Genomic DNA, 17,773 nt, shown 5'->3' with positions numbered 1-17,773 from the left:
ATTTATCGATTTTTTATTTTTAAATATGTTAAATTGATAATCAAATCAATAAGATATTTGTTATCGGTTTCGGTTTAGGTCTTTAACCGTACAATTTTCGGTTTAACTAATAAGAAAATGTTTTCAAAATAAATGTATGACTTGACCAACTTTTTAACGCAAAATAAAAAAGAGAGAAATCTAATTATTCAATGCGTGCAAAAATTCTGCTTAGTGTAGTAAAAGTATAGCAAATACTCACGTTCTTAGTTCTTTAGGTCGTTAACCCAATACCAATAAACCAATAACACTTTTTTCAGTTTGAGGGTAAAACTCTCTCCCTAACATAGACGACTCCGTACCCAAGGGAGCTCGAACCCGAGACTTCTTGGTTAAGGATGAAAGAGTACTTACCACTCCATCATAACCCTTGTTGGTCACAACATTCTTTATGATTATAGTAATTAAAATCTACCTATTAAAACAATAAGGCCATTCAATATACCCCTATTAAGATGATTCAATAGACGAAGTTTTTGTGACTTAATTATCATAGTAAGTACACTTAACTTAGCTAAATGTGATAAAAATAGTTTGGCCACTTAGCTATTAAAATATATAAAATTAATTATTTTAATATAATAAAAAATAATTTTATTAATATATTATTATATAGTATATTAAATAAAATTCAGTAAATACACGTAAAATTAATCACATAATATTGTGGCCTATCAAGTGAAGTTGAGGATTGCAAATTTGCAACTCTCAAATCACAACTACCAATTATTCAATAAATAAATTAAAAAGATGCGTCCCCACGAACTCTTGACAATTTCCACATCAAACCTAATGTTTTCATTCACTTTTTAACTATATATTTTCATATAATCATGATTAAGTTAATTATCCATAATCAATACATGATTAAAAAAAATTGTGTGTTTTATCTTGAGACTAAAGAAGAGTAATTCGACACATAAATATCCAATATTATCATGATTAGAAAAAATATCCTATCTTAGTAGTATGATCAGACAAAAGATTGAAAATGTATGATGTAAACAATTTACTCTAATATAAATATTAATAAAGGGAAACCGTTTGAAATATATCCAAACTTTGATCAAATTTATTAAAATAATTCCAAACTTTGGATAGAACCTATTACCTCTTGCACTATTTAATAGTGTATTTTAAAAATATATAAGTGTCCAACTGGATAAGTTACTATTTATAATGATGCAATATTTATGATATCCACATGAACACCTATATATCCTTAAAATACACTATTAAATAGTGCAGGAATAATATGTCCTTCTCAAAATTTAGAATTGTTACATTAATTTCTGTCAAAGTTAGGATATATTTTGAACTCTTTTCCCAGTAACAACTTTATAACTCATATTCACAACATATGAATTGAATTTATCTTAGAACTGTTTTACCTATAAATTATGCGAAAATTATTTATCTTAAAATTATTATCCTTATCTCACTATTCAAACTAATGGGTTAGTTTAAAGACAAGATACCCTTAAATACTGTGAAAGTGTTGTGTTCCTGTCCTATTGACAGCCATTAATCAAGATTAACTTAATAAAAAAAGCAACAAATAGTAATGATTACCTTCATCCCTCCCCACTTCAAAAGTTTAACATTAAACTAATTAAAAATTCTGCAAAAAACAACTTCTTCATCATTCTTTCTGCACTGTAAATCCATCCCTACTTAGCTGTCTTAATTATATTATTATTGATGCATGTCTGTCTGTTACTTTCAATCTCAAAATGGAATATAATTCTTCAAATAATTGAATTTTGTCATATAAATTCTTGATTTTTTATTAAAAAAAAAGTCTATGCTGTAAAAAGATTCAATTTTTATTTGATTTTTTCAGGCCCCATTGGTGGGATTTGAAAGAATAGAACCGAAAGTTAAGGAAAAAGGAAAGAGGGTTGAAAGAGAAAGGTGCAAACTTTTTCTTTTTCCTATTTCTCTTTCTTTTTACTTCTTTTGATTACCTTGTTTTCTCTTTAGTTTTAGCTAAAACAAAATAGAAGTAGACTTTTATTAGCTGAGGTGAAAAAAAGAAGAAGAAGAAAGTTGGGTTTTTTTTTTTTGTTTATTGGAGAATTGATTTTGATCTGTAGTCGAAGAGCTGGTATGAATCTTGATTTTTTCTTCTTTTGTTGTTTTAATTCAAGAATAGCTTACTTGGGTTTTTTTTATTTGGTTCTTTTGTTGTGTTGAAGCTGATCTCTTTGTGTGTATTTTTCATTTTTTGATGCAGTTTGGAACTTGGAAGGTCTTGCTCTTGGTAAGTAAGGGGATTGAGTTGTTTTGCTGTGATATTTGATATTTGATATTTGTGTTGAAGTTTTGAGTAGTTTTTTATAGTGAGAAAAAAAGATGGGTGTTGGATTAGTAGAGATTGGAGTTGAAATGAGGAGAATTTTGATGTTTTCAATTAAAGGATGTTATGTTACAGTGTTAAAACATCCTTTTCTTGTGAGTATGCTGTGTTTCATAGCATTTTTGTATAGATCTTTCCCATTTCTGTTTTCAATATTGTTAGCTGCATCTCCAGTTCTTATTTGTACTGCTGTTCTGCTTGGAACTTTACTAAGTTTTGGTCAGCCAAATATACCCGAAATCGAAAGGGAGGAAAAAACAAGTAGTCATGATATTGTGCCTTTGAGAACTGGTGTATTGTATGATACTACTCATATTGAGAGTGCTGAAGATAGTTACTATGTGGAGAGATTTACGGAGAGGGGCATCGTAGATCAGTCGATTGATAAGATCAGTGATCTTTCCCCTCTACTTGTGGAAAGGTCTCGAGATTTTCAATTTGGGAATGAGGGTTTTGAGGAAGCAGGAAGGGAGTTTCATGAGCAGAAGTATGAAGAGAAACATGGTGATGGGGAACTTACAGAGAGTCAATACTCTCCGATTCCAACGGTTGATGAGGGTTTTGAGGAAGCAGTGAGGGAGTTCTATGAACAGAACAATGAAAAGAATGAAGAGGAACATGATGATGGGGAACTTCTAGAGAGTCAATACTCTCCAATTCCAACGGTTGATGAAGATTTTGAGGAAGCAGCAAGGGAGTTTTATGAGCAAAACAGTGAAAAGAGTGAAGAGAAACATGATGATGGGGAGCTTATGGAGAGTCAGTACTCTCCCATTCCGACGGTTGATAATGAGAACATTGAGTATGACTTTGATAGATCAGATTCCTTTGATTCTAGAAGGGTGAATCTTAATTCTCTTCCTGGTTCCCCTTGGAAAAAGGAGAGGGAGGAAGAGGAAGAACAGGAGGAAGAGGAGGATGACGATGACGATGAGTCTTTTGATTCGGAGTCTGATCGAGCTGAGAGCTCTTCTCCAGATGCTTCAATGGCTGACATTATTCCAATGCTTCATGAGCTCCATCCGCTTTTGGATGAAGACACTCCTCAGCATGTTAGTTTGTTGCATGATGGTTCTGATGCTTCTTCAGATAGTTCTGGTAAGACCACTGAGAGTGATAACAAATCTGATGATGGTGTTGAAAATCAAGAAGAGCTAGAAGTTGCAGACGACGAGAATGAAGATGGTGAAGATGACGAAGGAAAGCAGGATGAGGAAGATATAAGTAAGTCAGCTATTACATGGACAGAAGAGGATCAGAAGAATCTAATTGACTTGGGAAGCTCCGAGGTCGAAAGGAATCAACGGTTGGAGAATCTTATGGCAAGGAGAAGAGCACTGAAGAAAATGAGGCTGGTGATGACCGAAAAGAATTTGATTGACTTGGAAAGTGCTGATCTTCCATTCAACATCCCGTCCATTTCTACAGCAAGAAACAATCCATTTGATGTTCATAATGATAACTATGACCTTGGACTGCCACCAATCCCAGGGTCTGCTCCATCTGTTTTAGTACCAAGGCGAAATCCATTTGATCTTCCTTATGACTCAAGTGAAGAGAAACCTAATCTTATGGAGGACGAACAAGACTTTATAACATTTCAAGCAAAGGATCCACTTTTCCGGAGGCATGAAAGTTTTATCGTAAGACCCTCAATCTTCGGGCTGAACAGGCAAGACAAGCAAGATAGCCATTTGAGACCCTATTTTATTCCAGAGAGAGTGGCTACAGAGGGAACAAGCTACTCACCATTTCAAAGACAATCTAGCGAACTTAGTGATTCGAAGGTGAGTTCTGTTCCTGAAACAGAATCACTAAGTTCAGTTGAAGATATGGAAGACAGTAACCTCATTGAAGGGCAGCTCAGACACAAAAGCCTTGATCAAGAAGAACTGGAATGCAGAAACCTCATGGATGAACATATCTCGGAGGAGCCAGAGCATACTTCTGAGCATGTCAGACATGGAAGTCAATCCTCCGAAGAAGTAGAGTCTTTGGTGCAGCTGGGAACTGTGGAAAATCATCATGAAGCAGAAGAAACTTTGCTCCAGGAAGGAAGAGTGACCAGCGCATTGGAACTTAATCCAACCGAAATTCAATCCAAGCCAGAAACTTCTTATCAAAGATACAGCAGCCAATCTAGCTCCTCATCGTTGGCAGAAGTGAGTGAAAGGGTCTTCATTGATAAAGAAGGAGAAATGAGATCAAGTTTCGAGGAGATAATGGGACATATTGAACAAAATGGGATCTCCAGACAAGCTTCATTTGATGGACCTGATTTCCACATCACAAGCACTTCAGTAGATCATACTCCACGCGAACATCCTATTTATGATTCCAGTCCTTCTGCTATTAGGGAAAACAGATTTTCAGCCTCCTTTTCTTCAGATCAGCATGTGGAATCTGAGACAGTGTTTCCTCCTACATTGGTTGAGAGAACTATTTCATTCGTAGAGAGGGAATCTGAGGAAAATAGTCAGGACATTGAAAAATCCCTTCCAACTAATGAAGAGATTTTGGCACCAGCAGATGGCCAAGAATTTCTGTCAAGGGAGGTGGTATGCCAAAATGAGCTCGATGTTGCAAAGGCGGAGATTTCTGAAGATGATGAAGTCTTTGTCGGTGCAAATGCCCTTCCGGTGCCTGAGTTGGTCGTCGGTCAGACATCTATTGACTCAGAATCATCAGCAGACGAAGATATTGGGCATAAAGAAGGAACTATTGATCATGCACAACATCAAGTTTCTTCTTCTAGATTTGATGCAGATACGCATATTGTGTCTCAACTTGTTGTAGACCACGCCGTTGAATCCCTTTCAATGTCCTCAGATCATCAAAACATTCGCCAGATGGGTGATGAACAGCATTCTCTGAACGCAGAGGTTCCACTTGATCAACCAGTTATGCCTTCTTTGGAGAAGCAATCTGTGGAGGATGTGACTGAGAAGGTGGAATCTATAGTCTCTGAACAGCACGATCTTCCCTCATTGGATGCTATTGAAAGTTTGGTTACTGATGCTCTGAGTGAAGTGGATGAAACACAGATCTCTGTTGGACATCAATATGCTTCTACAGAGAGGTCCATCTCACAGTGTGAAGAAGAATTGGCATACTCAGACAAATCCATTGATGAACATCCATCAGATGATAAGGAAGTGAAGGTAAACACTTCGTTCCACATTTCTCTTCTATGCATTTCCTTTAAGCAACTTCTCTTTCTTCATTACTTCTCATTTCATATATCATAACTCATTTACGTTGAAAACTGAAAGCTGGTTAACTTTTTATCTTTAAATGCGCGATTGTTGCTATGGGCAAAAAAGACATACCTACTTGATTTACCAAATAACAAGGCAAAGACGCATAATTTATTGTACTTGAACTGATTTCAGAATTTTTTGTCATGCTTTCTATATTACTTTGCTATGGCTTCTTCACTTCTGCTATTTCTTTTTCCGACCTGCTTTGAAACGTTTTTCCTTGAGCCGAGGGTCTATCGGAAACAGTCTCTCTACCTCCTAAGGTAGGGGTAAGGTCAGCCTACACTCTACCCTCCCCAAACTTCCCTTGTGGGATTACACTGGATATGTTGTTGAACTGATTGCATTAGAAAACTGCAGCTTAGATACCTATAATAGTAGAACAATAGTCTGGTACTCATGTTGGCATGTTTTACATGATATAAATTGTTTCATGTTGGAGGATAAACTATAAGCCTAAAAGTTTTTGGGCATATTGTGTCAAACCAAGGCATATCTATGTGACTCAACCTTGAGTGAAGAAAAAACTACAAAGCCAAAAAAATTCAAAACATAGATTTTCAAAATCATGCAATTTCCCATCTTGATTAAATTCAAGATAAATATTCTGTCGTATGACATCAGCGAGTCAGTAGTGGTGAATTTTATAGCTTTCAAAAGGAAGCATAACCATATTTGTATTATAAACTATGCATTTGAAAAGCTAGAAAGAGGAGTAAATCCATAAAAAAAAGGGCCAGAACTTAGACCTGTTTCCACACTAATTAAAAATTAATATTGACCAGAAGAACAAAATGACTCTAGATAGCTAAAAGTTATCTGGATCTATCACACATAAGAAGTAAAATACTGCTACTGATATCCTGCTCTTGACTTCACAGTTTGATAAATGAACTGTGAACTTGACAAAAATGCAGTATGGATAAAGCATATTTTGCACAAATTCCTTACCTCTAAAGGTAAACAAATGTGAATGAACTTTAGAATGTCAAAATCTAATAATGGATCTGACAGAGTCAGTGATAGAAGTACTAATTAACTGGCTAGGAATATATTGCGTATTTGAGCAAAATATCATCCACCGTGTGGATGAGCAGATTGCTGCTGGATATTTGTAATTTGGCTGTGTGTCACTCACTATTGGTGTCCTGCATCATCTGGATGAGTGAATTGCTGCTGGTCACTTGTAATTTCGCCATGTTACATACTATTTATATCCTACATAATCTGGATGAGCATATACTGCTGGTTACTTGCATGTACTAGTACATCGTGCCAAAATAATTGGACTGGTGATAGCATCATGCCAAGATGATTGGAGACATGACTGGTTACATTCTCAGGTTTTGCTTTAACTGTTACTTTGCGAGTCTTACATTTCCTTGGTGGGGTGGGGACTGGGGGATATGGATGAAGAACATTAAAAGTTTTATTAGTGATAGGATCAACTATTGTGTATCTTATTGAAGTCATGCATCAAAAAATTGTTATCGTCCTTATGTTATTGGAAAGTTAATTTATTTCTTTCCTCTCACTCTTCTTCACTTTCAATGCTTCTAGTTGGGAAACAATCCTAGTAGTTTAAGTGCGTCTTTTTCTGATAAGCAGGAGACACCAGCTATCCTGGTTGAGTCAATTGAGGAAGCAAGCACCACTGAGACCTTGAATGTTTCAGAAATCCATGACCTTGATGATGGAATTCCTATTATCAGCTCCCCACGTACTCCCATCTCTATTTCCAATCTGCATGAGGTTGTTGAGGCCCCAAGAGGTGCTAGTCTATCAGGTCTAAAGAACATGATCCTCGAGGAAAATGATAACCAGATCAAAGTCTTGGAAAACTATGTATTGCCACCAGAAGCAGCTGAATTTCAGCATGATGAGCTATATATAGTTGAAGAAACAGATGGTATTGAGGACATTGATGAGGCATTTCTCTATGAATTAGATACAGTTGGTGACTTTAGCATCAACGAGCTGGGATCAAGCCAGAATGAGTTCGAGAGACGAATCGACTCCACTGGAGAGGGTTTGTCTGCATTCCACACTGTTGATTCTGGCACTCCAGAAGTTGCTGAAGAGGCCTGTGCTGAAGTTCATGAAAGAAAGTTTCCGTTGCACCCTGATATTTTAAACGCATCCACATTTGAAGAGATTGATAAGCATGAAGAAAAGGAGTGTGCTTCAGAAATTCAAAAATCTGGAATGAGCATTATTGATCATCTTGATGCATCTCATACAAAATTTGCTGAAGGAGAAGTTCATAATGCTGTTGATGCTAGATCAATTGAAGGAGGACTCCCTGCGGATAGTGATATTTGGCCTTCAGATCCCATGAAAAAACTTAATTTGGATGCTCAAGAGATAGTTCCGGAAATGACTATAGCTGAAGCTCAAAACTCTGTCTTTGAGGTGGCAAATGCAGAATCTGCTCAAACTGGAGTGACTGAAGTGCCTCAAGAAGTTATAGTCAAAGAGGAAACTGATTCTGGTATGCCAGTACTAGAAGCACAAACAATTCAAGATATTGAGTCAGCGTTTTGGCAAGTTTATGAGAAAGAAATGGAGAAATCTAATGTTTTTGAGCTATATAATGCTAAAGATTCTGGAATGCCAGTGCTGGAAGCACAAACTGTTGAAGATATTGAGTTAGCATTTAGAGGTACTTCTGAGAAGGAAACATTGAACTCGAATGTGTATGAGCTACCTAATGCTAAACTAGTAACTGAAGAATCTGGGAGTTCTGACAATTCAGCGGTGTTTGAAGTGTCAAGTTCAGTACTGAACGATTCTGGAATGCCAGAAGTGGAAGCACGCACAATTGAAGATATTGAGTCAGCATTTGGAATTAGTTCTGAGAAAGAAAAAGAGCATTTGAATGTGGTTGAGCTTCCTAATGCTAAGCTTGTAACTGAAGAATCTAGAGATTCTGACGATGCTGCGGTGTTTGAAGTGTCAAGTTCGGTGAAGGAAGATTCTGAAATGCCAGTGGTGGAAGCACAAACAATTGAAGACATTGAATCAGCATTTAGAATTAGTTCTGAGAAAGAAATAGTGCATTCGAATGTGCTTGAGCTGCCTAATGTTAAGCTTGTAACTGAAAAATCTGTTAATTCTGACGATGAAGTGGTGTTTGATGTGTCAAGTTCAGTACAGGAAGATTCTGGAATGCCAGTATTGGAAGCACAAACAGCTGAAGATATTAACTTGACATTTAGGCAAATAGGTGAGAAATCGAATGTTCTTGAGCAACCTTTTGCTGAGCTAGCAACTGAAGAATCTGGGGATTTTGATGATGCAGTGAAGTTTGACGTGTCAAGTTCAGTACAGGAAGATTCTGGAATGCCAGTACTGGAAGCACAAACAGCAGAAGACATCACTTTAGCATTTAGGCAAATATCTGAGCAAGAAATTGAGAAATCGAATGTTCTTGAGCAACCTAATGCTAAGCTTGAAACTGAAGAATCTGGAGATTCTGACAATGCAGCAGTGTTTGATGTGTCAAGTAGAGTACATGAAGATTCAGGAATGCCAGTACTGGAAGCACAAACAGTTGAAGATATTAACTTAGCATTTAGGCAAATATCTGAGCAAGAAATAGCTGAGAAATCGAATGTTCTTGAGCAATCTAATGCTGAGCTAACAACTGAAGAATCTGGGAATTCTGTCAATGCAGCGGTGTTTGAAGTGTCAGGTTCAGTGCTGGAAGATCCTCAAATGCCAGTAGTGGAAGAACAAACTGCTGAAGATATTAACCTAGCATTTAGGCAAATATCTGAGCAAGAAATAGATGAGAAATCAAATGTTCTTGAGCAACCTAATGCTGAGCTAGCAACCGAAGAATCTGCAGCTGAAGTGTCAAGTTCAGCGCTGGAAGATTCTGAAATGCCAGTGCCAGAAGCAGAAACATTTGAAGATATTGACATGATATTTAGGAGAATATCTGAGAAAGAAATGAAGAAATCTAATGTTCTTGAGCAACCTAATGCTGAGCTAGCAACTGAAGTATCTGGGAGTTCTGACAACACAGTGGTGCTAGAAGCGTCAAGCGTGACACGCAATATGCAATTACCAATTCTTGAAACAAGACCAACTGAATATTTTGATTTGGATCATGAAAAACTTTCTGAGAGTGATGATGAGACACTCATCCGTCGTGATTCTGTTGGTGGTGATGAGCATCCTGGGGAATCCGAAGACGTAAGAGCTTCTTCAGATTCACAAAACATCGAAACAGACTTGGCTTTGAAACAAGTCTTGGAAGGAAATCTGGAGAAACCCCTGAACTCCACTTCTGAACGTGAGTCAGCAGAAGCGAAGCCAATTGAAGCAGGCTCATCCAATGATACGGAATCAAGTGTTAGAGGATCTGATTTTCCTGATTTTGGTGAAGGTGAAACTGAAAAAGGTGATCATGAAGTTGTACTAAAAGAAGCAAAGACATCAACAGCTGAAAAACCAGATCATGCTGTTGATATGCCTGCTACATCTGATGTTAAAGGCAAGAAGGACTAATCCCACGAGAAGGGATCAAGTTCAAGCTCAAGCTCTGATTCAAGTTCAAGCGACTCCGACAAAGAATGAAGATGCTCAGGATGATTGACTGACAAAAAGGAGTTAAAGGTGGTTTACAGTTTTGTGTTTATTGCATTAGTAGTTTGGGTTATTGCATGGTTTGGAGTGGCTTGTGAAATGATGGACTCCTTCAAGAATGAGTTTTGGTTTGATTTCTTGAAGCATTCTTTTCTTCTTATATTTTTTTTGATCTTTTCAGCAGTTTTTGGAGATTGTTGGAAGAAAAGGTTTTGTTAAACTTGTAGATGGAGTTTGTAATTTTTTTGTATGAAGCAGTTTATGTTGGACTGCTATCCTGAAAGTAAATGGCAAGCAAGACTCAGTGCCTTTCTTTTTGCTGTTTTCTTCACTTCTTTAGTTCTTTAAACTCGTTTGGTTTGCAGACAAAGTTATACAGGGAAGTTAACATAAAGATTAATAATCATTGCATTATTTAGTGCATATACTTTATTGGCGGATATTTGGTTCACCACATTAAAAATGAGATATACCATGTATAATATTTCCTTAATTTTGTTTTATGTGATACATTTTCTTTTTTTAATTCGTTTCAAAAAGATTGATACGTTTCTCTTCATTAAAATTATTTAATTTATATGTTTCTCTTCACTAAAATTATTTAATCCTAGTTTTCATTTTACACTTAATTGACATGACTTACTGGAAGTTGCGAATTACATGATATAAAAATATTTTTACGAGTATGAAAAAACTAGTGGAACTTTTACCATCACTCTTTTAAAAGAGTACTTTTGATAACTTCTCATGTAAAAATAATTGACTTATATGTTAAAAAGTCATCTTTCATTTTTTTAAATTTGTGTTCTATCAAACACCTTCTGTTAAAAGTATAATATTTGCATAAATTCAATTTGCATATCCATCAATCAAAATCTCTGTTACCATTCATATTTATAGCAGTGTAACAGAAGTAAAAATAGGCATTTCTAATCCCACTGAACCATTTCACTAGACATTGAAATATGAAAATACATCAACGGTTGGTAGCAGTATAGAGATTGTTTTACACACATTCCTTAACTTAGTAATAACCTACATACACCAGACCTTTGCTTAGAGTTACAACTTTGGACACACTGTAAGTACAACAATAAACAAGGTTCAGGGGAGGGGAATTTGTTAAACTTCCACAAAAGTGGTGCTTCTTCTGAAGCTATTCGTCAAGCCTCTAAGAGCAGTTGGTGTCGTAGGTAGCGAGTCCCAACAACTCCGGACCTTCAAGTCGAGGATTGTGCTCGAAACTGCAAATTAGAAGTTCAGGGAACTCATTAGAAACATCCAACTAGGATACTGTATCTATTTAAAGGAATCAGTAGGAGATGACCGCAGAGTTGGGAAATCAAGAAGAATGACATGGTATCAGACTATACATAGCACAAGCCCCCGGGACTTAGTTCAAGTGGCAAAGGTTGATGAACTTGTGTCAAAACTCAATCTCTGCACCATGCAAACTAAACCTGGTACTTAAGTGGAGAATGGTAAAGAGGCGGTTGGTCCTAATAGTTAGCCGCAGATGAATTTCTTGGTCATAGTGCAAAAGCTAAGCAGGTAAGACCCACATATGACACATGGATACCACCAGGAACACGAAGTCTCTTTGACTATATTCGAAAGCACAGTTGCTTTCTGAGACGTATACTGGATGTATTTATCTGCTTGTCTAGCTTTATTTTTATATATTCTACTTCTTTTTTTTACTTAACACACATCCTTTCCCAAATAACAACAAAATCTAATATAAATACATGTCGAAACAAGGGAATTAAGGAGCTAAAGGAATAAACAAAAAGTGAAAAGGTAACCATGACGCATCTCAATTGATTTGTGTTGCACATATCCAGAGGAACAAAATAAAAATACAGTTGGGCTTCCTTTCGGTTTGAAGTAAATGGAGTCAACGGTATCTCGTGTATAGCTTGAATTAATATCACCCACAATTCTAATTGAAATAACTGGAAATCTAGAACTCATTGTTGTTAGTATATCACTCTCTTTAAGGTGTTATTCAAGGCTTCTCGACTAATCAATGAACTGTAGTCTGAAATAAAAGGTCACATATCCAAATCCTTTCCAAATAGTTGTCTTATTTCAAAGCAAAATTTAGAAGTCATTGCAGAAATTCGAATCTTCTCAAAATAAGTTTCTTCTTTCAAAACAAAGTTAGAAGTCATTGCTTCCAGTATAATTTGCCTACTATGAAGCCCAAATTTAACTTAGATAAAGGCAAATCAAGAAAATAGGTTTTTTTTTAAAAGGAATACCTCTTTTGATTGGTAGTCTTTTTTTAAAGGTGAACTTGATAGAATAAAGCATACAGAGACATGATTACTCTTTGCACCATTGCTCAATACTCCTACAGTTCAACTCTGACAACAATACTTGTAGGATATACAAGGAAATCTTACTTGTTCAGAGGAATATGCTCAAATGGACCAGAAGTGGGAATTGTTCCACACAAATCATTATTCGAGACATCCCTGGAAGAAAGAGTGCAGAATTTAATATCTATTTCGCAAAAGAATTAACGATAATAACACAAGCAAAGAAATTATACTTACACAACTTTCAGGCTAGAAACGCTAGTAAGTTCTCTTGGGATTGGTCCTGTTAGCTTGTTATCATTTAGACGCCTGATAGATCAGATAAGAAACTTTCAATCAACATAAGAGGAATGTGCTATAACCCATTCACTACAAGCAAGTGATACTGAATATTAAGGTCAAAGAGAAAAAGGGAACTCTGTGAGTAGTGCAAGTAACAAAATATTTGCTTTCTTTTTCTTCCCCCTCTTATGTAAAACGTACACATGACTGGAACCAAATTGGGAAACATCACAAAGGAGAACTTACAAGAAAACAAGGTTTTTCAGCTTTCCAAGTGAAGTAGGAATTGTCCCCGAAATATTGTTGTTGTACAGATCCAGACTAATAAGGCTCTTCAAGTTACCGAGCTCTTTAGGGATGGTTCCCTGAATATTATTTTTGTAAAGCTCCCTGAAGCAACAAACAATTACCTCATAAATATGACTCCTCATAAACAAATAGAGTTATTGACTAGAAATGGAAAGTCTATTCAAGATTTCAAATAATTACTCACAGATACTGTAGATGATCAAGCTTTCCAAGCTCAGGTACCAAATGACCAGATAACTTTGAGTTGCCAAGGTCCCTGGAGAAACATTAAAACCCAGAGATATTTCAGACTTGTCATTATTACGATGAAAAAATAAAGCAAACTACGGCTGTGTTCCTTTTCTGAGTTGCACCACTTTTTGGGAGAATTCATCGGGGGGCAGTTTATCTATAAATCAGTAGAGAATAAGTTCATATGAGGAAACATGAAATTTATTCTTAGGCGAAACAAGTTCGTTTCAGAAAAACATGTTTGTTGGTTATAGTTACTGTTCCTTTCAGGATAGATGCAAGTATATAACAATTTCCGGTTTGGAAATTGATGTGATTCTTCGTACACGTGGAATGTCCGGCCAAGTACCTCATGTTTTTAAATATGTGAAAGACATCACAGTAGTGAAGATGTAGCAAGGAGTGTTGTCAAAGGTGCGCTTAAGCCCTGAAGTGAAACTCAAAAGGTGTTGAGCGCTTCGCCTCTCTTAATGTATGGTTCAGTGTCGTCATCAAGGTTATAAGGCATACTTTTCCTTGTCAATGAGCCTCTTCTAAAGAGGTGATACTAAACAATTGATATTTATCGTAATTCTTTTTCAATTTCTTTGTTCATAGATTTTTCATTCATGCTTATAATTATTAGTCTTAGCCTGAACATACATATTTCTAAAAAAAAATTTCTCCCTTCACGCCTTTTTTCATTAATGTCCACACTTTATTTGCATTTTGCACTTAAACCCCCAACAGATCATAGAGCTTTTTTTTTGCTTTTGGTAACACTAATAGCAAGATTTCTTGCATTTCAATAAATTAGTTTGTGACTCATTCAAATTTCACAAATCATCTGTTATGCATCAACTATCAATCAATCAACATAAAAATCCACCCAGTAACATCAGTCATCAGGTGTTCCAAGCTCACATAAGATACAGGAAATGGAACTCTAAGACACACAAACTGTCACAAACATCCAAACTTTTGCCAGTAAAATGATAATTTGATTTTATAAAAAAAAAAAACAAAACATTAGCAAATGACCATGCTTGCTCCAACATTTCAAAAGAAAAACAGTAAAGCCGTACACAAACATTTTCACCACCAACTAATTTTGACATACAAGACTTTGGCGCTTTGCCACGCTTTAAAACGGACATAAAGGTGCAGCCACGTGAGATCAGAAACATAACAAGGACAAAGATCATTAATGAATCACACGTCTCCATATTTAGCACATAGATCATCGATACACATCACGACAGGAACTTCGAGTAAGTTAAACAAAAGTAATACAGACTCAAAGGTGCAACCACGTGAGATCAGAAACATAACAAGGACAAAGATCATTAATGAATCACACGTCTCTATCTTTAGCACATAGATCATCGATACACATCACGACAGGAACTTCGAGTAAGTTAAACAAAAGTAATGCACACACCCTCTTCATCTTGGGTCACCACCAACTAATTTTAAAGTACAAGGCTTTGCCACACTTTAAAACAGACAAAATCTCCTAAAAGTTTATAAAAGATGCAACCACGTGCGATCAGAAACATCAACGACAAAGATCATTAATGAATCACACTTCTCCATCTTTAGCACATAGATCACCGTCTCATCGATACACATCACGACAAGAACTTCGGCTAAGTTAAACAAAAGTAATACAGACACAAAGGGTGAAACCACGTGAGATCAAAACCATAACAGCGACAAAGATCATTAATGAACCACATGCCTCCATCTTTAGCACATAGATCATCGGTACACATCACGACAGGAACTTTGAGTACGTCAAACAAAAGTAATACAGACATGCTCTTCACCCTGGAAACAGGAATCACTTTGCTACTAATCTCCAAACAAAGACTTGTTAGCAAGCAAGTCAAGTGAAAGCTTAAATTTTTGCCATCTATATGAGCCCGGAATAAATGTCAACACAACTAACCAACAACAACAACAAATGGCTATATAAATCCTCTAGCTAAATTCTTCTCTACTTAGACCCATTTACTTCAACTACTCAGCAATTTTTCTTTTTTCCTGTCATATAAATCCAGCCTCACATAGCAGATTCAATCAAATCCACCGCTTTAGGTTTTGACCAAATATATACCTGTGAGTAACACATACATAACAAAAAAACACAAACACAAACACAAACATACAAATCGACCAATTTCCGATAGCTATCAGCACACCCAAACAAGTATTTAACTCAAAAAACACAAAAAGAAGGAAACTTTGAAGACTTACACACGAGTAACTTGATTATCTCCGTTGCAAGTGACATGAAACCAGGTACAAGGGTTAACAAGATTCGGATCCCAGCTCTGAAGCACGTTACCCGGGTCGGATAAGCTCCGGCGGAGGGCGTACAAAGCATCCCCTTCTGAATTCCCCTTCACAGCCACAGCTAGAGCAAGAACAACTGCCAACAAACCCCATAACTTCAAGAGCGAACTCTGGGTTTTGAACACAGCTTCCATGGTTAATAATTCTCAGAAAGCAAAGAAAATTGATGGGTTTTGCTTAGAATTTGATGGAGAATTTTCTAGGGATTTTTTTGGAGAAGAAGAAGGAAGAAATGAAGAGGAAAGTAGGAGTAAAAAGGTTGAATTTTGGGAATGACAACAGGTGGTGAGTGTTTTAGGGAATCTTTTCTACTTTCCACTTAACCTTTGTGTATTTATTACTAGTACAACTTACTCTATATTCCTCTACTATACTTTTTTTCACTCAAATTGTATGATGTGTTGATTGGCATGAATATATTATAAAGTTTTTTTATTTATATCGTAATAACATATTTGATGTAATTTCATATGCAGGGTGTGAATTGGACAGAGTGTATGCTTGGTGGTAGTATTTGGACCTTCGTTATTGCTAGGAGTATTAGTGTTATTGTGTGCTTCAGATGTTACTTTTGTTTTCTCTGTATGTTGTGAAGTGTCGATCTTCATTTCATAATGTTTTGTTGTTCTTGTTGTTGTTCTTGTTATTAGATTTCTCTTTTCAAACTACTTGGAAATGTTTTATTTTACATTGAGTGATTGTTAGCTCCAGAAAATCGTTTGTCACACTGTGAGTTGGTCATGTTCGAAGTTGTTACCAACGCTCAATTATCAATTTATCTTCTACCCTAATCTGCAACCTTCAAATTCTAATATCTAAGGTCATGTTCTCAATAAGCTTAAGATGTGGTCATGTCTTGTTTAATCACCACCTCCTCCCTAGATACTTGTTTGGTTTGCCTCTATCTTTTGTGATGTTTGATGTTGTCAACATCTAATACCTGCTCACTGAGGTATCTACACTTCTCATTTACACATTCTCAAATTTACCTCAGTCTCGCTTTCCTTATCTTATCCATCACGAGAATCACTCATACCTTGTCCTAATATGCTCAATTGCTCACACATTCACCTCAACATCTTCATCTTCATAATTCTCATATTTTGAACACGCAAGTTCTTCATTAACTAACATTATGTCTCATACAACATAGCTGATGGAATTATTACTCTACAAAACTTACCTTTAAGTTTCTTATTAATAATAAAATTTAAAATCAATAAATTTAAGAGTTTAAGTTAAATTGATTCTAATGCTTTCCTCCCTAAATCTTTTAACTTTTTTTGTTCTCATATTAAATACACAGTCCAATACAATTCATATTCCAAATAGTAATTAACAATTTTAACTTTAGAATAACTTTTTTCAATTTCAACCAAATTATTCAAACGTATATAAAACGATTCGATCACATTTTTTGTGCTTACAAGAACAAAACAAAAAAGGTTCCCTAAGCACTACGTTATACTACTGTTTTTTATTTGAAAAAGCATTAGTTAGTGTTTTGGCTTTTTCTTTGATTAATTAGTGATTTAGGAAGACCAATTCATGTTGGATTCTTTTTTTTTCCAAGTCAACTTTGATATTATAATATATATTTATGGTTCTTTCTAAATTGATGGTCCCATTTTCTTTAACGTGTGTTTTACTAACATAATTTTAGTGGACGTTTGGACATAAAAATCGGGAATTTAAAAATTATAGTTATATTTGGACATGAATATAAATTAGAATTATTTTAAATTTTTTGTGAATTAACTTGAAAATTATGAAAATAACTTTTTGAAATTTTTCGAGATAAAAAAAATGGAAGAAAAAGTGTATTTCATGTGGCCAAACAATCATATATTTTTTTGGTCCAAATTGGAGGCCAACCCACAAGACCTAAGGGTCAACAAAGCATGTACCAAGTTTCCATCATTAATGCCCATGGACTTGAATGTTGTTAGTTGGTAGTTCCCTTCATGGAGTTATTTCCTTAAAAATTAATTAATTGATATTTGAAATTTGTGATAGGATAAGATTTGCGTATATTTATC

General features: G+C 35.7%; 3 protein-coding genes across 3 annotated transcripts in view; 2 read left to right on the top strand and 1 right to left on the bottom strand.

Moving 5' to 3' along the window:
- Positions 1-17,773, top strand: part of LOC125864731 (calmodulin-7) — a 139,204-nt gene that overhangs the window by 110,125 nt on the left and 11,306 nt on the right. The gene's annotated exons all lie outside the window — the stretch shown is intronic.
- Positions 1,917-10,563, top strand: LOC125864720 (uncharacterized). The gene is made up of 3 exons (XM_049544773.1): positions 1,917-2,146; positions 2,276-5,559; positions 7,267-10,563. Exons 2-3 carry the CDS (start codon positions 2,395-2,397, stop codon positions 10,171-10,173), a joined length of 6,072 nt encoding a protein of 2,023 aa, XP_049400730.1. The 5' UTR covers positions 1,917-2,146; positions 2,276-2,394; the 3' UTR covers positions 10,174-10,563.
- Positions 11,178-16,120, bottom strand: LOC125864728 (leucine-rich repeat protein 1-like). The gene is made up of 6 exons (XM_049544786.1): positions 15,636-16,120; positions 13,351-13,422; positions 13,104-13,247; positions 12,813-12,884; positions 12,660-12,731; positions 11,178-11,495 (listed from the first exon to the last, which is right to left on the bottom strand). The coding sequence occupies exons 1-6, from the start codon at positions 15,866-15,868 to the stop codon at positions 11,423-11,425; spliced, it is 666 nt and encodes a 221-aa protein (XP_049400743.1). The 5' UTR covers positions 15,869-16,120; the 3' UTR covers positions 11,178-11,422.

This window comes from Solanum stenotomum, chromosome 5 (assembly GCF_019186545.1).
Source record: "Solanum stenotomum isolate F172 chromosome 5, ASM1918654v1, whole genome shotgun sequence".
NCBI lineage: Eukaryota > Viridiplantae > Streptophyta > Magnoliopsida > Solanales > Solanaceae > Solanum > Solanum stenotomum.
The sequence above is the reverse complement of the archived record's forward strand: the minus strand, read 5'-3'. Positions and strand labels throughout refer to the sequence as shown.